This window comes from Lepidochelys kempii, chromosome 2 (assembly GCF_965140265.1).
Source record: "Lepidochelys kempii isolate rLepKem1 chromosome 2, rLepKem1.hap2, whole genome shotgun sequence".
In the NCBI taxonomy this organism is placed as follows: Eukaryota; Metazoa; Chordata; order Testudines; family Cheloniidae; genus Lepidochelys; species Lepidochelys kempii.
In genome coordinates, this window is record NC_133257.1 from 64,509,559 (window position 1) to 64,532,550 (window position 22,992).

Consider the following 22,992-nt stretch of genomic DNA (forward strand, 5'->3'; position numbering starts at 1 on the left):
TAAGAGAACGACGGGAACATCCCCCAAGTTACTCCCAGCTGATAAAAGAGGTCCGAGAGGAGGAAGTGCAATCAGCATGTAAGGCCCTCACCAAGGGGCCCATGCCACCAAGTATTAATACTTGTCCCCAGCCTCTCTCCATTCACACAGTTTTGGAACCCATGACCCTTGCCTAGCGAGTGCTACTTAGATGATGGTGAATCCCTCCATCATAACAAAAGGCCACATACAGTTCCAAGCACAGTTCCCATAATCAGGGTAATAACAATTTATTCTTCCTGCCCCAATAACAGAGACACTGGGGATCCCACAGCAGCCAAAGTGACCATTTGGGCAGCTATGGTCTCATTCTAGGCATGGTGGGTGTGCCTATGCAAATGAGATCGGCCCCTGAAGTTCTTTTCCACAACTTGCCACACCTCACCACCAGATGTCAGGATGGAGCTCATCCTGACACTGCTTACACTCATGTAATAACAACAATTTATGCGTAGTCATACTCAGACTTGAGAGTTTTAAAAGATGCAGTGTCAGCCTTAACTCTGATTTACCTTGCTTTTGTTAAGTCAAACATTTAACACATGTATTCATTTCTTTCATAATTCTGCAATACGGTAAATGTAAAATTTGTGTGTGAAGAGCATTACAGAGGGAGCAGGGTGGGAACTTCACTATAAATGATCTAGGCACAGAAAAAGCACTAGTCACAGCCTCCCTTACACACAAAGGCTTGATCTATTAAAGGTCTCATGCTGAGGACAAAGCAGGTCCTTCAAAGCCTCTGGAAAACATATTATACAATAATATTACAAATAAAATCTACACACATACATATATATATATACACACACACATACTATGGATAGGTGTCTATTAGGAATTGATATGAAATGCTAATTACTTTACATTCTTTCCTTAGATAGGATCAGGTAGACATAGAGGGCAAATTAATTGCAGTGAAAATCATCAGGGAACACAATATACACTACTACATTTTTTTCCTGAAATATTTGGTTGCTTTTCCAGTTAGACTGGATCTGATTAAGTCAGCTCCTGGATTTGAGTCAATCAGAGAAGATGACTCCGAAAGCCTGATTCAATATATTTCCTCTGCTAAGTCAGTTGAGTTGAGTCCTTGTTTTAATGTGTAATATCTGTCACTAAGGGACTTAGGGACAGATTTTCAAAAGCATTAAAGTGCCTAAAGATGCAGTTAAATTCCTAGTGGGATTTTCAGAAGTCCCTAAGTGAGTTAGGTGGTTAAATCCCTTTAGAAAATCCCACTATGTCTTTAGCTACATCTTTAAGCACCTAGCTATCTTTGAAAATCAGGCCCTTATTATATATTTGCAATAACCAGATTTTGAGTTGCCAATAACCAGTCTGCTTGTCAGGAAACTCCATTTTTACCCCTATGGCCCTGAACTGTGACATAATCAGATCTTAGAATCTGACAGGCAAACCTCATCATCCCTTGGGCTGGACTCCTTCACTGTCTCTTGCTTAGCTCACAGTGGAACATATCAGAAGTTAATATAACCCAGAGCTGTATGAACAAGCATGCTTCCATACTGTGGATCCCTTTGAGGAATCTGGGGACAGCTGCAAACGGCAAAGCCCCAGGAAGCACAGCTTCTGAAGGAGCATGGACTTTTGTGGGGGAGGCTATGTAGGATTTAAGGATCTGAGCCTGTCACTTCACTGGTAGTTTTGTCTGAGTAAAGACTGAGTAAATAAAGTAAGTAATACCACAGTGCACACAGACAATGACAGTCCAAGCAAACTGCTTTATGGGTAGAGCTGGGCAGGAATTTTTTGTCAAAACAGCTTTTTGACAAAAATGCTGATTCATCGAAACAGAAAGTATCCATTTTGACTACACTTTTGTTGGGTATGTTTCTCAGGTTTAGAATGGAATTTCTAGTCAAAACCAAAGAGACAGAGAACAACTCATCCCAGCACAGCCAATCATTCATCTAGCATATGGGAGACACTAGTCCAAGACCTTGCTGTGTACCAGGGACTTGAACCTGTACCAGTCACATCCCAGGTAAATATCATACCATCAGGCTATAGAATCAGTTTCTTGCTAGCCTACTGAATATTTAATTATTGCACCAAGTGGACCAGCTCCAACAGAGGAGAGTAAAAGAGCCCCACTAGCCAATAGCCCAGTGCTCTCCTGGATTGTCGGGGGGGAGGGATAGGTCAGTGGTTTGGCCTGCTAAACCCAAGGTCATGAGCTCAATCCTTGAGGGGGCCGTTTGGGATCTGGGGCAAAAATTGGGGATTGGTCCTGCTTTGAGCAGGGGGTTGGACTAGATGACCTCCTGAGGTCCCTTCCAACCCTGATATTCTATGAAACCCAGGTTCAAGACCTTGATATGAATCAGACAGAGCAAGGACGCAAACCTTTTTATTTATGGAGTTTTGCATCTCTAGTTATAAAACAACTTTTTATAAATGTTGCCTTTAAAATGTACTTTTACACTAAAAATAATATAAAGAAACAGTTGGTTAATGTGCTGTGTTTCATCTTTTATGCTGAACAAAAAGAAAGAGTTTTAACGGGGAAGATGCATGGTTAGTGCTGGGACTGGGGGCTCAGGAGATTATTTCTGCCTCTGCCCCCAGACCTGTTGTGTAACTTTGAGCAAGACACTAAGGGTGTGTCTACACTTAGGGCTGCGGGTGTGATTCCCAGCTCGAGGAGACATACTCGCTCTAGCTCAAGCCAGCACGCTAAAAATAGTAGTGTAGTCTCAGAAGCACTGGCAGAGTGAGTGGCAAGAGGGGCTAGCTCAGCTGCCTTGAGTACAGACCTGTCTGGAGCCCATGGACATGTATTTGCATGGCTAGCCTGAGCCACTGCCCAGGCTACTGTGGCTATACTACTACTCTTAGCTCTCTAGCTCTCACTGAGTCAGTATAAGTGTCTCCTCGAGCTGGGAATCACGCCCCCCCTCCCCTGCCCCCGCCCCAGCTCCATGTGTAGATATACCCTTAATCTTTCTGTGCCTCAGTTTTCTCACATCTAAATGGGCAAAATAATGGGAGAATAATACATTCATGTCTGTAAAGCACCATTCTCCAATGGAAGTGTTAGCTAAAAGTGCAAAATAATACTTTTATCACTCCCTTCTAAATTCTTTATAAATGTTCATGAAGTTTAACAAAAGTGAGTATAAAAAAACCTCAATGTTACATTCAGACCACTTTTTTCTCAGGGGAGCCCCCCCCCCTTTTTTTTTTTAGAAATAACAAAAAGTTACAGGAATCAACACTGGAATTTTTGATTCCTGGCTGGATTGAGATTATATGTTTCTCAGAGGTAATATATCTTACTTCAAGTTACATACATCAGGGGCAGGTCCTTGGTGACAATTTATACCAGTTTAGGATCAGACCCATAATATACAACAGCTATTGGCAAAGTTAGAGTCAACTGCAAGAAAGTCATCTCAGGAGTCAGTGTTCTCTGTGATCATAGGAATGCAGGAACTGGCATAGTGCATCATGCTAGAGGTGCATCTAGTCTAATATCTTGGATCCAAGAGTCGCCAGTACCAGTTGTTTAACAGAAAGGTGAAACTATATATTGTGAAATAACTAGCCCATAAATAATTTTTTCCCCAATTCCTGTCAGCTACAGGCTGTCTTATGGCTAAAAATATGACAATTGATAGCCCTCAGGTTTTTTTTTCAGTCTAGTCTAACTCTGGATATTCTCATTATCCATATAAATGTTTAATCCCTTTTTTGAATCCTATGAAGATGTTGGCCTTAATTGTGTTTAGGCATGGAAGGATTAGATTTTTTATTAGTGAATGTCAGTAACCGTTGATTTCTCCACACACGCACAGAGTGATGAAAAAATACATCCAACAATAATAATCAAAATTTACAGGTAGGCAAAGAAAGAAAAGTAGTGTCTGAGACCTTATTAGAGTTTGATTTAAGGATATTTCCTTTGTATAGTTTGACATGTGATATTGACAATTTGTGTTTTAATGGCTATAATGCTTTACTTTTTTTAATCTCAACGTCTACTGTCATTAAATAAGTGTTGTCTCATTCCCCCATAGTCTGCCTATGCATAATTTCCTGTAATTGCAAAAAATTAAATAAATGCTTAAACCCCATAATTTTGCATAACTGTGAACATTTTAATCGATAAAAAAACAAAATGCTTAAAAATAAACATAGATATTTTCCTTTGAAATTATAAAAAGGTAAGAATTGAATTCTGCCAAGCCTAATTATATTTGTGGCAGTGAGTTCTACAGGTTAACTACCCTGGATAGTTTTCTATACCTCAAAACCAGATCTCATTTATTGGGCCATAAGTTTCAAAATGATGGATAACTGGAGACCTCAAAAGATAATGCAGAAAGGATCATTCATATGTTTTCAAGCATAAAATATATGTTTTGTCATTTAAGAGGTTTTAAAGCCTACTATGAACACAATGTCAATAAGAGAGACTTACCACAACTATGTATCGAGGCCTAAACTGGATGGTTCCAAACAAACCCAATATGACAATTATTATATGTAGAAAATTGCCAAGAATAGGAGCCCACTGGAAGCCAAGAAAGTCAAAGATCTGCCTCTCTAATGCAGCCAGCTGTAAGGAAACACATAACAAGACATTAACAGTTTAATTTGGGGTTATTCAGAATATTTGTTATTTTTATGTCATTGCATGAGACTCTACCAGATTGACTTGGATTGGAGTTCTGTGGAGGCTGGAATTCTGAGAGCTGGACTGATAACTGAACATGTTTGCTTAACTTGTATACCAATTATTTTAGCGATAGAACACTTAAAAATATTTCTAGTTACATTGCCCCCTGGCTGATTTCAGTATTGTCTCACAGCTTAGCAGATAACCAAAGACTGGTAAATTCTCATCCAGAATTAACTTGTCCTGGTCTGCTGGGAGCAATGTTTGCTGATATTTATTTATTTAAATACAAAAATTGTTTCAAACAGCTATCAATATAGATAATGCCATCACGTTTCCCTCACTGTTATCATCCTTCCTCCCCTATTCCCTTCATTTTGTTGCATCTAGTCTTAATTATATTGTAAGATGTTTGGTCTCTCGCTATGGGTGAGATTCTCACCCACTCTTTGGCCTATTTACACTGGGTAAAAAGGTCAGAGCAGCGCAGAGTGGCTCTAAAACCCCAGATCCAGCTAGGGGAGGATTTCCCTGGCATAGGAACTGAGGAAGCTGGCTGTCCTCCAAAGACCTCGTCTCAAGCCCTGGCATAGGGACAGGGACAGGAAGCTGTGGTAACGGCAGGGCCACAGCATGTAGTGCTGTGGAGACTGTGGGCATCACTGTTGCCCAGAGGCGGCTGGGAACAAATTGATGGACCACTGTTAGCCGCTCAGGACCGTGTAAGTTATGCCAGGGGCCACTTCAGCATACTACCTTATTCCCCCTCCTCCCAGGCTGAAAGTTCTGTGCTGTGCCTCTTACGGGAGCAGTATAGAATCTCACCCTATATTTTTGTAGACCCCAATGGCATCCATATCAAGACTGGGCCATCCAGGTGCTACTATAAATTTAAAACCATGATCATTTCTAGCAAAAAGTCTGGACTAGAAACCTCTCCCCTGCTCACCTCCTTTGCAAATACAGGTTTTTAAACATCTTTGCATCAATGTTACTATTTTGATTCTCCAGCACTCACTCTTGACGGTCCAAAAATTGCTGTAAAGATACTAAAATCAGCTTTTCTGGCAATTCACTTTTTGAGTGTTAAATCTGGTTCAATATTTTTCCAGATGTAGCAAAACATTTTTGAGCTGCTAAACAAAATACCATGACTGAATTTCTATGCATGCCAGAGTTTGTTACACTTGATTTTACCTATATTGTTACGTACCCTAAAATTTACCAAAATATGTACTTAAAATATTGATACTTAGGCAGATGGAGAGTGTACAGCCCAATGAATACCAACCAAATCAATATCATATGTGGGTATATCATTTAGTTCAAACATTTTATTTTACACATAATGGACCATACTCATTTATAGGCTTTGAACATATTTAGCTGAGAGTGAATCTGGCCCGTTCTCTTTAAAACTCAGCCAGTGGGGAAGAGCTCTTTTTTCTGGCCTCATTTGTTGGGCTGTTTTCTCCTATTCATTAAATTATTTGTTACTATCCCCAAAACCCACAGAATGCATGACTGGTGAAGATCTACAGAAATCTTGAGAGGAAAGGGATGGGTAGTACTATTGTGCTGTTTCAAAAATCTACCCTCTTCTAGGTTATAAAACCTTATTTGTGCATTTGGAAAGTACATAGCACACTGTAGGCATTACCTAAAACAAATAACTAATAACAATAACAACACTAATGGTAACAGAAGGACAGCATTTCTAGTTCAAGTGCACCAAATGCACTAAAAAAATACAACAGCTATTATTATTATTTCTATTGTGGTAGCACCTAAAAGTAACTCTCAAACAGAGATTAAGGCCACCCACCTTTAATCACCTGTGATAGGGTCGGGCCAGATGGCTACAGGAGAGTAATAGAAGGCAGATATATTAGCCCCAGGTTAAGTAGGTCCCTTTTCCCTGGGTAAGGTAACAGGGAAGGTACCAGAACAATCAGGAACCTTCTGGAGACAATTAAGACAGGCTGATTAGAACACCTGCAGCCAATCAAGAAGCTGCTAGAATTAATTAAGGCAGGTTAATCAGGGCACCTGGGTTTTAAAAAGGAACTCACTTCAGTTTGTGGTGTGCGTGTGAGGAGCTGGGAGCAAGAGGCACTAGGAGCTGAGAGTGAGAACATGGACTGTTGGAGGACTGAGGTGTACAAGCATTATCAGACATCAGGAGGAAGGTCCTATGGTGAGGATAAAGAAGGTGTTGGTTGGGAAGAGGCCATGGGGAAGTAGCCCAGAGAGTTGTAACTGTCGCATAGCCGTTCCAGGAGGCACTCTAGACAGCTGCATTCCACAGGGCCCTGGGCTGGAACCCAGAGTAGAGGGCGGGCCCAGGTTCCTTCCAAATCCTCCTAACTCCTGGTCAGACACAGGAGGAGTTGACCTGGACTGTGGGCTCAGAAAAACGGCCAAACTGAGGGCTGCTGTGAAGCTCCAAGGCAAGCAAATCCGCCAATAAGTGCAAGACCCACCAAGGTAGAGCAGGAACTTTGTCACACACCCTACAAGTAACTAACCCAGACAATCCCGGCTCCAGAAAGCTCACAGCTTGAATTTAAACAATAAGTTACAATAAGCAGATAAATAAGCAGATAAATGGGAGGGGGGGAAGCAAGTGCGTGGATATGGTAACACTAGGTACAAGTGGGCTTGCATAAGTAGTAGTTTCAGTAGTCACAGGTGACTATCAACCTAATCCATGCCGGGTAGTAAGGACTGATAGGTAAAGAAAAGTTATAAGGAGGAATTTGGAGCCATATACTTATAAGCTGGTTGACAAGTCACCAAAATATTTTTGCTGATAAATGCCCTTTTGCTAAAAAGAAATGTTCAAAAGAAAATTTCTGCTTTCATCTGCAATTACAAAACCCTGATTTTTTTCAGATTTTGGCAATCAAAAACAAAAACTTTGTGGTTTTCAGTTTTTGAAAACCAAATTTTTTCAGTTCTTAGGTAATGAAAACCTGAAAAAAAGTTTGTGAAAAATGTTGATGAAAACTTAAAATAAACGTTCTTCAGAAATTTACAGAAGATAAACTACATTTCCCACCAGCTCTCTTTGTGGCTGACTATGCAAATCTTGGTGTTCGTTAGCTACCAGTGTTCCATTACAGTAGTTCTAAGGATGGAAGATCCACTCCTATGATGAAAAGAGCACTACTCCAGTGAGTGGAGATATCAGAGAGTCTAGCAGCAGGACACTATAGTAGGATTATACAAAATCTCTTAATAAGAATGAGTCAGATTTTTGACTGGATTTTCTTCTATGTTTCATTAAGTTGGTCTTACCTTTTCCTGTGTCCTTCTTCCTACAAAGTGCACTGAAAGGGTACTGCAATGATATTGCTGTGCTGCAATGATATTGCTCAATAGTGCTCAGTCATTTTCCTCTGGCCTGTGCCAAACCCTTTCAATTTTCTGTGTTGAAAACCAGAAAGAGATTGGGTTCATCTTAATTCATAGTCCTGCTTGGTTTGATGAGATGAACCACCTCAGATTAACCTTACTTCACTTGCAATGTGAGTGGGGAGGAATTTTCGGTACTAGATATCCTGCTTATCATGATGCAGACACAGAATAAGGGGTCAGACAGCAGGAAGGAAGCCTGTATGAGAACTACAAAAAGTAATCAGACCACATGCCTGACTGTAAGCACCAACAGCTAGCCTCCTATGCAGCACAGTCCTCCAATAATTGTTCAGTCCTATTATGCTTTCCAAGTACAAATCAGAGCTTGTCTGGGTGATGAGCCACCACAGCAGACTTAGGAAGTCAACTTTTCAAAAATGAGTGTGAAAATTCAATTTCCTTTTCTGTCATCAACCTCAGGGATAACACTCAATTTTACATTATAAAGAGAAGACCCATATTATAAAGGGCACACTAGTTTGAGACCAGTTATTACAAATTCTACACCCTTCAGAGTGGAAGTGCCAAATTGAAAGATTTTGCACTTAAAGAAGGATGCTTCATAAAGCCTTACAATAAAATGTTTATTTTCATAAAACCAAACTAAAATGGCACTATTTAAAAACATCTGTGGCCCTGATATATTGTACATTGTTGGGTTTATAATACTGGAAATGTATTATCTTTTCTGTATTTGAAATTAGAAAACCACTTAGATGTTATGTAGAAACAATACATAATAATATTTAATTACGTATACATTTTATTTCTAGGATGCTTGCTTTCAGCAGCAATCTATACACCCTACTCAAAATCTACCAAGAAAGAGTGAAGTTAATTAATTACAACTACATCAAAGTGTGGTGTCAAAAGCTTTTTTGAAATAAAAACAGTAAAACTCTATTAAAATATTTCAAATCTATGGCCTTTCTCAACTGTGTTTTATGGTTCCCCAGTCTTAAAACAAAACAAAACATAACAAAACAAAATTAAAAAGCACAATAAAAACAAATGAACAGCCTTCCCCCATGAAACTACAGCTAGAAAGTTTAATTTCCAGGTACAATTCTGGAACTTGTCTAAAACAATAGAATGGAGAGAATGAGAATCAGTATTGGATGAGGATGATTAATAATTATTAGTAACATGGGTTTTTCTAAGGCACTACTCATTGTAGTACTTGAATGCCAGTGGTTGTAAAAAAATAGGTTTCTCCAGAAACAGCAACAAAACTATCTGCTTCCCTTTCTCCCTCTAGATTTACTCTGTCGTTCAAGAACTACCAGATCCTTCCACAAGGGCTGATGCTGACAACTTGTTATCACACATGGCTCACTAGAAAAAAGGTGTCTTACAAGTTTCATGCTCATCTTGATTTTTGGCAGTACTGTATTCCACAGCCATCAGAGCTAAAATAAAATCCCACGCAGTTCACCTGGCCCCCTTGTAATTCAAACCTGAGTTCCACCGTGGCAGACCAATCTGGTAATAAGGCCATTGACAAAGGGGAAACGTATGATATGTACTCCATGTTTTTCATTTCCTGTGATTGCTGGGCTGCAGACACTGATGGAAGATCCCATCTACTTTCTATGTTAGCCTTTTGCCTCTCAGAACCACAGAGCATTCACAACAGTGTTTGCTCTGCTGCTTCCCCCTCTGTGCAAGTGCATTAGTGACGCTAGGTGCCAGAGCCACCTTTTTATTGTTTAAACCCGCTGTAACAGAGTAAAAAATGGGTTTCAGAGTAGCAGCTGTGTTAGTCTGTATTCGCAAAAAGAAAAGGAGTACTTGTGGTACCTTAGAGACTAACCAATTTATTTGAGCATAAGCTTTCGTGAGCTACAGCTCACTTCATTTTTCCACTGAATGCATGTTGTCCCTTAAATAACATCTCTTCCTCCCTGGTGTTTATCCCTCTGATGTATTGTTTCAGTGGGAGTGAATGTGTCATTGCACAAAGTAAAACTATTTCCCCATGTTTATTCCCCCCACACACACTGTTCCTCAGACGTTCTTGTCAACTGCTGGAAATGGCCCACCTTGATTATCACTACAAAAGGCTTTTTTTCTCTCCTGCTGGTAATAGCTCACCTTACCTGATCACTCTCCTTACAGTGTGTATGGTAACACCCATTGTTTCATGTTCTCTGTGTAATAAAATCTCCCCACTGTATTTTCCACTGCATGCATCCGACAAAGTGAGCTGTAGCTCACGAAAGCTCATGCTCAAATAAATCTGTTAATCTCTGAGGAGCCACAAGCACTCCTTTTCTTTTTAGAGTAAAAAATATTTGGCCTATCCGATATTTAAAATTCAGAATCCTTAAGATGCTGTGCAAACAACCAAAGCCAGAGATACAACAAAATTTAGTTGAGTCAGAGACTGAGCAATGTCAAAGGAAGTGCAAAACATGTTTTGAGTACATATTCTATTCTCCTACTTCACCTTTAGAATGTTACTAGTGTGCTTGACTTTGATGAGACTCACAGCACACAGGGCAATGTGGAGTATAGATGGAGCAAAGAACATTTGGATCCAAAGTATGAGAAACTCCAATAGGATATTCAGTGGTAGTTGAGTGGTCTGACTGCTGAATTAGCTTGTCCAAGTGAAGTATTAACTTCTGGGTGATTTTGAAAAGGTCTGTCCCTTATAATAACCCACTAAACAAAATAATTAAATAATGTGGCATGAAGGTTATTGAGATTCAGAGAGCATTATGTGGTTCTAACTAAATCACTAGTGTTTGCAGTAAGTTCAGCTGCACTGGACAAAAGAGAAATCACTAGTCTTCGGACAAGTTATTGTCAAAGAAAAGGAAACTGGTAGTATCATATCAAAAGTGACTTTGCACTGCCGGTCAAATGCGTAATTGGCTGTCACTTGAGTGGGTGTAAGGGACTATGGGTAACATATAATACAAAAGAAATACATGACATTCTTCCTGAAAGAACTTGGTACAAAGAGCAATGACAAAGGCTAGTGGAGGACTAACAGTGAACACAGAAACAGTGAAAGAGAAAGGCAGATATAATGTATTAGTTTTTTAAAAAGAGATTCTGTGACTCTAATGTGATACCTTTTGCTCATAGCTCAATTAGCAAAGCTGTCTTAGGGGAAATCTCTGGAACTGGGCAACGGTCCATCGTCCAACCTCTTCTCTGAAATAATTGTTGAAGGACATAGGTACAGCCTTAATGTTACAGTATATACTCTATGTGTGCTAAAGATGTCACAAATATTGTATTTATGGTGAAATTAATATGGACCTCATTAGGAAGACATGGAAAATTAGCTTACCGCAGCTCATCATTACCTCACCAAAAATGTTTGTTATTTAGGTTATTTTGTTCACAAGCAATTATTTGAGAACATAATAACCTAAGTAATATGCACTGAGAGCTTAAATATTCTGTTATTTAAAAAAACCCAAAACACTGTATCAAGCCTTGTCTACAGAAAATTACATTCATGCCAACATCTAACCAGGCACTTATTTACAGTATTGCCCAGGTTCTTTTAATAAAGAGATCTTTTAAAGGAGAGATATTTCTGCATATACTATAGCAGAGCAAGTTTCAGCAAATACACTACGTTTTCTTTCTCTGTGGCTACCAGGATGCTTTGTGAATCATTTATCTTATGATACTAGGCATTTCATGCTTTTGTGTAGTGATAACACTCTTAATTCATAACCTGCTGCAAATACAAACTAATGAAAAATCCTTAAGAGACATAATTTCAAAGACCTCAACACCCACAATTGGGGCCAGATGTTGAAAAGAGCTCAGCTCTTTTCAAAACCTGGCATAAATGTCATAATGGGAGCTTCTGGGTGTCAATCTGGCCTTATTGGGCTGTCTAAACAGGAGTTGAGCTCTTTTGAAAGTTTGACTTTGCAAGAACAATTATATGAGACTGAAAGGAACCTAATTCTTAACATGTATTTTTCATTATATTTTGATAAATACTCATTTGTTTTTATAGCACTGCTTTACATACTATTAAGCAAACACACAATAAAGTGCCATATATTCTAAAATATTGATCTTTCTATAAGGCTGTTCTTAGAGGCATGACATTTTCTGGATTACGTGAACTTCACAAAGTTTGCAGCTACCTTGGTGATGTCAGTGTAGCCCTGTAATGATGACTTTTATAAAGGAAAAATTCTGTACATTCAACATATTGGGCCTGATCTTTCAATCTTAGCTCAGACAAAACTCCCATTGAAATCCCTGAGAACTTTGATTGAGTCAGGACTTCAGGCCTAGGCCCAGAAAGTTGATAGTAAATTATTTAAGAATCACACCCAGCAGTGCAGAAGAGAGAATCTGTTACTATTTGTTTCCTAATGCCCCTTGATCTCAATGACATGAGAGCTGCATCAAATGATCTTGCATCCTAGAACACTGCATGTGCCAGTATAATATACCACAGCCTGACACCTACAGCTGTACCAAATAGACACTATAAAAATGCAGTTACAGTCCATGAGTAGCCCGGACAAGGAACAAGCCAACTATTGTAATAAAAACCCAAACTGCCAATTCGTCACAGAACAGTGATTTAAGATTGAATTTCAACCCTCCAATGAAGCTGAAACTGATCCCAAAACACTAAGACTAAGCCTCTTGGCTGGTTGACCTATACAGTCCCACAAATAGCTGGAATGAATGTGCCTGTAATGGAATTTAAGACTCCCTCGGTTGTTTTACTTAAATGCCAACACATGCACAGCAAAGGAAGACAAAAGAGATAGGTTTTGGGTTAAAGGATCTAAAAGTTCCCTATCTTTTTATGTACAATAGCATTCATATGAAATGATGATGATGATAAAGGAGAAAACCTATTAAAATATGTTTTATGTGTAATAATAATTTACATGTTACATGACCTTAATCCAAAACCCAGTGCACATCTGTTCATTACATTGTATCCACTCATTTAGTTATATTCTAAAGTCTCCTAGGTAGTAGATGTTTTGTTTTTTTAATTAGCATATTTTGCACGTTATAAGGAACCCAATACAGTCATTGAGCTTTATAAACACGAATAAATTGTGCTTTAGTGTATACGCATAACTTGCCACCAAAATGAATACCCATACTGAGTGCTGGGAGGGCAGCTAGCCAGTGCACTGTTCTTTGCATAATAGGGGCCTAATCCAAGTCCCACTGAAGTCAATGGGAATCTATCTATTGATTTCACCATGCTCTGAATCAGACCATAGTATAGGGGGTAGAAAACATGGCCAAACCTCTAGCCTTATGAACTATGCCAAGGAATCTCTAATGTCTATTCAAAAGATTGTTTTTAATGTATCCTCTGAAAGGCTCAGGGTAAACGGCATAGTGCCTGAGGAGGATGCAGGGTGGAGACCAACCCAGCTGGGAAGTAAGCTTGTGGATCCAGCGGGTCGAGGTTTGCTAAACCTGAATCTTAGATCAATAAGCTCTCTCCTAGGTATCAAATGAAACGTTGAACATTTTATAATAAAAATGATGCACGTTGTGTCACCCTCCATATTAGCACCCACATCAGTGGGGAGCTGCCTCTGCAGCATGATTCCCTCTTCTTTTACATTCCACAGAAACCTCTCTACCTGTCCTCTGTAGAGATCCTGCTTTATGGAACAGGAGAAAGTATGGAGGGGAGTCACTTGGTTTCCCCAAACCCATGGGGGAAAGCAGAGCAGGGACACAGTGGGAGAGCGATATTTCTGGAAACAAATGTGATGGGAAAGGCCCTGAAAGCATGTGAGCACCCCTTCACCTTCCCCATGCCTGTAACAGAGCAAGCTTCCTCTCTTCTTGGGTAGGGCAGAATGGGATCCCACTAACTGCACTGCAGTTCACCCGCATTTGCTGCTGCCATCAGAACTCAGACATATCCCAACAATTAACCTGACCACCTCAGCTTCTCATTCCATCTGGCTGAAAGGAAAAACCTGTTTGACATTTAATCACTAGATATTTCTCCATAAAACCAACAACTTCCAAGTGCTTCCTGTTTACAGTAAAGTAACACCATCCCTTGGCTTTCAGTCTCATGGTTTATTTAGCCTAGGATATGAGGGGCAGAAAGGTCAGCGGATGCCCTCTGGGCCTCCTTCCCCTGTGTAAATGAAAGCATTGCTATAACATTCTGGCAGCACTGCTGCAGCCCTTTGATTTGAGGCCAAGCCAGCTGTGGAGTAGTAAATTTCTAACTTCAACCTTCCTCATCTCCCATTCTCCCTCTCTGCCTTCCTGCAGCTCTTCCTCCCTCTCCACAGACAGCCAGGCTTGTCCCTTCTGAGGCAGTTCAGAAGGGTAGGGGAGAAACAGTTGGCACTCCCACCTCCCAGAAGAAAGAAAGAGAGAATCCCCCTCTAGAGCAATCTGCTGCAGAAAGTCAAGTGAGGTTGTCTATTATGTTATAATTGAACTCTTCAATTTCCATTGTTAAGAACGTAAGCTGAACCTACGCAACCTAAGACAGCATAATTTAGTGCATCATCATTAGGGAAAACAATTCAAAATTTCCTTTGTTCATCAGCATAATAAACAATACCAAATGTTTCCAACTGGTTAGCCTGCTGACTGCTGTTACCCCGTAAATTCTCATAAGCATAACTGAGGATCTTGATCCACTGCCACCAGTAGGTATCCCCTAATTTTTATGGACATAGGTAAGCTCTTTGGAGCATGCAAACGATTATCTGTGGCATGTTCTTTGCACTATATCTTTTTCATCTGTTGTTTACAAGTACCAAAATTTTGTATCAAATATCTAATCCTGCAGCTTTGACACACACATAGCATCCCATGAGCTGTCCTGCAAGCCACTATCAACCAAAAGTAGGGCAACTGGTCTTTTTTAACCCCCCCCCCTTTTTTTTTGCTGAGTACAAAAGGATGAGATTGAACAACAGCTCAACAAATTATTTTGACCCAATGTTATCAGAAGTAATTCACCAACAGTGTCTATCTTACGAATAAGTTACTGTTGAAAACCACACTCTATAACGCTTGCTGCAGAAGACTTTCAGAAAGACTTCTCAGAAATTGGGAGGGTGGGAATGAGAACTAAATTCCAAGAAATATGAGTTATAGGCTTATTACATAACTGGCAAGAGAAAGGTACCATGTTAATACACAGATTAGTGTCAATGTGCTGACATTTTAATCCTGTTACTTTGGAACTTTAGATATACGGGTTGTAAAGAGCATTCTTATACTGACTGTAATAAGAAGGATTTTACAAAATCTGGCTATAAAGGTGCTATTCTGTATTCTAGCACAGTATACTCATAGGGCAAAGAAGTAAACTTAATCACCTATGAACAGTTCCTCATTCTCCCAAATAGGGAATGTGCGGGAGGGAGGGCAGGAGGGACGTAAGGAGGGAGAGAGAAGCTAAAAGGGCATTTATATCTCATTTGAATGTATAAGAACATCCTGGTAACCTGTTAAAAATAATGGGAATTCTTAGGCAGAGGGTATCCTTGGACAAATACAGAAGCACACAGCTAGAGAAAGAGGTTCAACAAGGTAGAAAAACAATGCCCCAGCTTAAGTCCTTCTCTTTTGCATGTGCCAGATCAGACCTTAATAATACTTGTTGAAACCAATTACAAAACTCTCGTTGACTTCCAAAGTGCATGATAAAGTCGTTATTGAGCTGTATATGAAAGATTCAGCTCTGCAAGGTACTGAGTGCTTTCTAGAAAGTTGTCAATAGAAGCAAATGCCATTCCATGTTCAGCACCTTTCAGAACTGAGCTAATGAGACGTACATTAGCATTCTTTAACAAAACTGATACTCTGCTTTGAGAGGAAGATGAACAGTGAAGTCAATCCCTTTGCTGTTTCACTATTGACCTAATCTGGAAAATGGTCTGATATTGCTTGAGATATGAAATAGTGTCTATCAAGCCTCAGGGTATTTTTACTAGCAGTCTAAATCTGATCAGAGATGATGAATTAGTGCATAATCAGCACCATAAAACCAAGTATTTAGGAATAAGGAAATGACATTTTGTAAAGACACTTTGATAAATCAAGAAGTACGTGCAATCATCCTACACTACATATTTGCCTCTTTTATACATTTTAATCACAAATGTATATAAATGGTTAATATTATCCACATATTTTAATTTCTACATAATTTGTGTTATGATGAATTATTTCCATTAGTTCTGCTACTTCTCCCCTCGCACAACTCTTCACCATCTGGCTTCTCTCCCTACAGTGACTTCTGTGGCAATCTCTATCGATTTAGCAGTGTGCCTGTGGTGTTACTACAGACTTTATCTATCCCTCCCTTTACCATCCTTGGATCTAGTTATGATCTGCCTTTATCTTCACATTTCCAGCCACCCTCCAATGAGCTGTGTTGCTGCCTTTTAGCATGCAGTATATAGAGAAGATAGGTTGTGTTATGCAGTAGAACTCTCCATTTATTCAGCAGTGTTCTCCCCATTCATCTCAGATCTTCTCTGAAAGCGATTTTGTTCATTTCTAAGTTCAGCTGCCAACCCAAAGTACACATACAGTAGAACATCAGAGTTACGTATACCTCGGGAATGGAGGTTGTCCGTAACTCTAAAACGTTCGTAATGCTGAGCAAAGTGCAGTTTGGGCTCCAGATCCAGCAGCTGACACTCCAGGCTAGGCTTCACCAGCAACTGAGCTGCCTATTAAGTACAGGCATGAGTTTGCAAGCTCGCCCCACTCCTGGCATGTGTGCACATGCAAACAGCATGTCCCCCCCAGCAGTGAGTGGGGGCAGGGGTGAAAGAGGCACAAATGCCAGCACGGCTCCTGCTCTGCTGGCTTCAGCTGCCTTGGGCTGGCAGCCCCTGCATCTTGCTGTAAGTGGCTGCCCCGTGTGTGGGAGTGGAGGTGGGGGTGGGGTGCGGTGGGGTGGGGACAGGTATCCCAGACGTGCCTACTTTTAACATACAATATAGGCACAGTACAGTATTTGCTGCTTTTTTTTGTCTCTGCTGCTGCCTAATTGGTTACTTCCAGTTGGTGTCCGGTTGACTGGTCAGTCCATAACTCTGGTGTTCATATCTTTGAAGTTCTACTGTACTTGACAATTGTCTCAAACAAAGATTTGGATATCATAAGAAACTGAGGGAAGCAAAGGGCCTTGCATTATTCCATAAGACACAATATGGGTTTGAATTGATATGGTACCGCTCAGAAGGATTTGGATAAAGTTTCTGGACTTGACTTTCAAAGGTACTCAGCACTTCCAATTCTTAGCCAAGTCAATGGAAGCTGCAACTGAGAAAACAATCAGCCCTTGAATTCTCAAATAAATTTGTGATTGCTTAAATTAACACCCCCCCACCCACCCACACACACAACATACAGTTTGCTGAGCCTAAATATACTCTCATGCTTCAGCCTGACCCAAAATCAGTGTGTTAGCAGGCACAATGAAGTTTGGAAGTCATGCAGTACAACAGATATCCAGGGCACAGGAATTACCAAAATCCCCTCAGTATTTACTTGTGTGTCACTGGAGGTATGTGTGTGTGCCCATACTAATTTTTGAGCTCATCTGTAAGTAAGTTTGGAAGGAATAGATTTTTGTTGGTAAATGTCAATTTCACCATACACACACAAACCAATGAAAAAATATTTCCATTGCTAATAACTGAAATTTACAGATAGGAAATGTTAGAAAAATGCTGCTTGAGAACTGATTAGAATCAAAATCCAGTGACCTAGACTTTTGAAATAGGCTTGTTGCAAATGGACTAGCAAAATTATCTTTGAAAATTTGTGGCAATTGGGGGAGGTCCTGGATGACTGGAAAAAGGCAAATATAGTGCCCATATTTTAAAAAGGGAAGAAAGAGAACCTGGGGAACTGCAGACCGATCAGCCTCACTTCAGTCCCTGGTAAAATCATGGAGCAGGTCCTCAAGGAATCCATTTTGAAGCACTTGGAGGAGAGGAAGGTGATCAGGAACAGTCAACATGGATTCACCACGGGCAAGTCATGCCTGACCAACCTGATCGCCTTCTTTGATGAGATAACTGGCTCTGTGAATATGGGGAAAGCGGTGGATGTGACATATCTTGACTTTAGCAAAGCTTTTGATATGGTCTCCCACAGTATTCTTGCCAGCAAGTTAAAGAAGTATGGATTGGATGAATGGACTTTAAGATAGATAGAAAGCAGGCTAGGTTGTTGGGCTCAAAGGGGTTGTGATCAATGGCTCGATGTCGAGTTGATGGCTGGTATCAAGTGGAGTGCCCCTGGGGTCGGTCCTGGGGCCAGTGTTGTTCAACATCTTTATTAATGATCTGGATGATGGGATGAATTGCACCCTCAGCAAGTTCTCAGATGGTACTAAGCTGGGGGGAGAGGTAGATATGCTAGAGCATAGGGATAGGGTCCAGAGTGACCTAGACAAATTGGAGGATTGGGCCAAAAGAAATCTGATGAGGCTCAACAAGATAAAGTGCAGAGTCCTGCACTTAGGAAGGATGAATCCCATGCAGCACTACAGTCTGGGGACCGACTGGCTAAGCAGCAGTTCTTCAGATTTTGGAGATTACAGTGGACAAGAATCTGAATATGAGTCAACAGTGTGCCCTTGTTGCCAAGAAGGACAATGACATATTGGGCTGTATTAGTAGGAGCATTGCCAGCAGATTGAGGGACGTGATTATTCTCCTCTATTCAGTACTGGTGAGGCCACACCTGGAATATTGTGTCCAGTTATGGTCCCTCCACTACAGAAGGGATGTGGACAAATTGGAGCGAGTCCAGTGGAGGGCAATGAAAATGATTAGGGGGCTGGGGCACATGACTTACGAGGAGAGGCTGAGGGAACTGAGGTTATTTAGAAGAGAAGAGTGAGGGGGGAGTTGATAGCAGCCTTCAACTACCTGAAGGGGGGGTTCCAAAGAGGATGGAGTTTGGCTGTTCTCAGTGGTGGCAGATGACAGAACAAGAAGCAATGGTCTCAAGTTGCTGTGGGGGCGGTCTAGGTTGGATATTAGGAAACACTATTTCACTACGAGGGTGGTGAAGCACTGGAATGGGTTACTTAGTGGGGAGGGTGGAATCTCCATCCTTAGAGGTTTTTAAGGCCAGGCTTGACAAAGCCCTGGCGGGGATGATTTATTTGGTGTTGGTCCTGCTTTGAGCAGGGGATTGGACGAGATGACCTCCTGACATCTCTTCCAACCCTAATATTCTATGATTCTATGAAATGCATAGTGAAAACAGGTATGATTTGATTTAAGGATATTTACTTTGCATACTTTGATGTGTGATTGTGACAAGGTAGACTGGGTCTGGAGGCCCTCTGCTGGCCTTGTCTGACCCCACTCCAGAAAAGAGTAGAGGAGAAGTCCTCCAGGCGGCCTAGAGTGGCCGCAGGGGAAGCAGCCAATCAGAGGGGCTGCTGGAGTGGCAAATCAGGGGCCAGGAGGGCCATATAAAAAGAAGCAGCAGAGCCAGAGTAGTCAGTTGTTGCCTGAAGCTGGAAGAGAGAGGACTAGGTTTCTTGCTGGGAGGAAGAGAAGCAGGACCATGGACAGCTCCGTGCAGGCAGGGCGGAGCCCAGGGCGGGCTGCTGAAGACTGGGGGAGGAGGGAGAGCAAAGAAGGAGCTTTTAGCTGACTGTAGGCATCAAGCAAGGACTGAGCCCAGAACCTAACCAGACCAAGGGGGAGTACTGCGATAGGCCCTGTTGATCTGGTTAAAGACTGAGCCTGTGGGGTGAGGTTGCCAAAAAGGATACACCAATGGAGAGTACTGAGATGGGCCCTGTTGGACTGTTATAGAGGACAGTGTCTCCAAGAAGGAAGCCTTGTCACAAGGTAAAGACTATATACCTCATAAGTGGTTTGTTTGTTCTGTTCCACCTAAAGACAGTGTGTGTGACTTGACAGGAGGGCTGAGTCCCTGAAGATCTGCTGAAGAAACCATTGGCTGGGGTAGGAGAGCATTCATGAGAGGTGGATACCACCCTGTTCCAAAAACTAAGAATCAGCAGGCTCGCACTCAACCGGGGGGGGGGGGCTCGCAAGAGGCAGGTGCTGACCCTGTTAGTGATGTTGATGTTTTGAGTTTTATAGGCTTATAAAGCTTTACCTTTTTATACCTCAGTGTTTACTTTCATTAAATAATTGTCTGAGACCTCCTTCTCCCATTACTTTCCACAACTGTGGAAAAATTAAATTGATAAAAATTGAAAAAAACAAACATCAAAATTATCAGTCAAAATTATAAAATAAAAATCAAGTTCTGCCAAGTGGATGAGAGCATAAGAATGGCACTACTGGGTCAGACCTATGGTCGATCTAGCCCAGTATCCCGTCTTCCAACTTTGGCCAATTCCAGGTGCTTTAGGGGGAATGAACAGAATAGTAATTATTGAGTGATCCGTCCTCTGTTCTCCAGTGTCAGCATCTCAGAGTCAGAGATTCAGGGATATCTAGAGCATGGAGTTGCCTACCTAAAAGTGAGATAGGATTGCAAAGTACACAGCTATATATTCAAATAGCTACAAAATAACTGAGTTCTGTGCAGCATCTTCTTTAGGTCAGAGTGAGATACTATATGGTACAGCCCGTTTGCAGATATCACCCGGTACTAAACTGACACAGTGTTAAAAAAAGGTTCCACACAGTCAGTTTGCAGCTTGTGACAGGTGCCACAAAGATACCGCTCAGATATTATCCAAGATTGTAAAAGCTGCCACACAGAGTCAACTCTCAGAGATTAGACAGGCTTACAAAAAACTAAGATCAAAACACAGTTATCACTGGAGAACTGGCCTACAATTTCAAATGGGCATGTGAAAAAATGCACAAGCAAGTCTTCTGATGTGTGTGGGCAAGTTGATTTTCTCACATGCACACACACACACACTTTTTTGCATCCGTGGAGAACTGATTTGGTAGCTTCAAAGATTTGATCATTTAGGGCTCCATCCTGTTAGGTGCTGAACATGGGTTGCGGCAGTAGCCATGGCAGAGGGATAGCTGCCCAGCTACTTTGTACCAATGCACCAGGCCAAGAGGTATTTTTCTTTCACCTCAACTTTTTATTATTTATTGTGTTGTGCTGTCAAGGTTTTGGTGGATGGGGAGACATTTATGTTCCATGATCCTCTGGAATTCCCAAAGGGTTTCAGCATCACGGTGAATGGATGGAACATGAAAGTCTTCCCACTCACCAGGACCTTAACAACATCCCTCACCACCGCTTGAAGTCACTTAAGCCCTTTTGGACCCAGGCATTTAGCCTTCAACAATACAACTACAACCCTGATGAAGCTTGGAAAGCTGAATGAACTTCACAAGAAGCCACAAATAGACACCTCATGAAAGACCCGCCACGGAAGATCCCTGGCTTTCATCTCCCATGAAGCTCATGGGCAACCCAAACCACGTCCACTCAAACCATGGCAGATGCAGATATTTGCAGCACAAATGGAAAATTAAAGACTCTCCAGTGCAACTGTGGTTAGCCAGAACAGACCATGGAACACACAACTCAATGCCCGATTCACAAATACAGATGAGGCATCACAGTGATACACTCTGCTACTCCAGACACAATTATCTGGCTTAACCATCTAAAAGTAAACTTATAGTTGTTGCTCTAAATTTACATCAGCCTTATGAAGAAGATTTGTGTTGATAGGCCCAAATCAGGATCACAGCCCCATTGTGCTACAACTTAGTTGGTCAAAAAAGCTCTTTTATCCCCATGAGAAATATTCACTTACAAATTTTTTGTTAGAATTTTTAAGTTTTCACCAGAAAATTTCAAAACAAAGTATCATGAAAATTTTATTTCATTCTGATTTGAATTGAATTTTTTACTTTGATTTGGTTTTGAAAAGTTACAGAATGGAAAAGGAGAAGAGAGAGTGTGTGTGTGTTTCGGGGGGAAATCTTTACAATGATTATTTTATTGCTCTCAGTGGAAAAAAGGGAAAAGGGGTGGAATTAAATTTATGATCTCAAAAAATTCAAAATTTTGAAATGTCATTTTTCAAGAAACAAAATGAAAATTTCAGTTCAACACATTTTCCAGCCTATGTTCAATATAAATCTGTTTTTCTATGGGTTAGAATTTGATAATTTGCTCTTAAATGCACTTTCCATCCAAGGATCTCAGAGCACTTAACAAGCATTAGTGTATTTATTCTCACATCTCTAGGAGGTAGGCAAAGATCATTCACCGGAGTAAGCATCTTATCTTAACTAGAAGTCTGTGGCAGAGCCAGGAATAGAATATAATTCTCCTGACACTTAGTTGTCTAGTTTAGCCACAAGACCATTCCTTAACCATAAAACTATGGCTTTGCTACTTTGGGCTGTACAGTAATGAGTCTATTTAAAATAGGTCCACTCAGTTACACCCATAAAATTGCACATGCTCGATTTAAGTACTTAGATAACAACCAGATATGAACGTAAATCAGGTATGTGCCCCAATAAAGAGTTCCTGAATGCATCCACTTTTGAGTCCATGTGTCTTTTTACCACAACTGCATTTGACACCTCCCAGAACTATTTTTGTGACTGCATTTAAGGCTTGATTTTCAAAAATGCTGAGCACCCACAACTCCAAGTTAAAACCAGATGAGCTGCTGGGGTTTAGTACTAAAGATTATATATAGTCTGGGGGCACAATATAGTAAAAGCACATTCTGTGGGCAAGTTAGTGACAGAAAAGTAAGGAAGGTGTCATTTGAGTTGTAAAAATCTACAGAATCATTATTTCAATGGTGTCACCCTCTGCAGGATGGCAGGGGGGGACTTGATGGCCCCCACCATCTCAACTCCAAGCTCCAGGACCTCCAATTGGTGGAAATTTTGATAGTACAGAGTTGTTGGAAATTGGTA

The 22,992-nt window shown here is 40.8% G+C and overlaps 1 protein-coding gene across 12 annotated transcripts in view; it reads right to left on the minus strand.

The window, feature by feature from the left end:
- Nucleotides 1–22,992, minus strand: part of NKAIN3 (sodium/potassium transporting ATPase interacting 3) — a 664,031-nt gene that overhangs the window by 304,344 nt on the left and 336,695 nt on the right. For all 12 annotated transcript variants that reach the window (XM_073331057.1, XM_073331058.1, XM_073331054.1 and 9 more), the window contains one exon: nt 4,490–4,627. In XM_073331057.1, the coding sequence (XP_073187158.1) occupies nt 4,490–4,627 (138 nt within the window). The remainder of the gene's footprint in view (nt 1–4,489; nt 4,628–22,992) is intronic.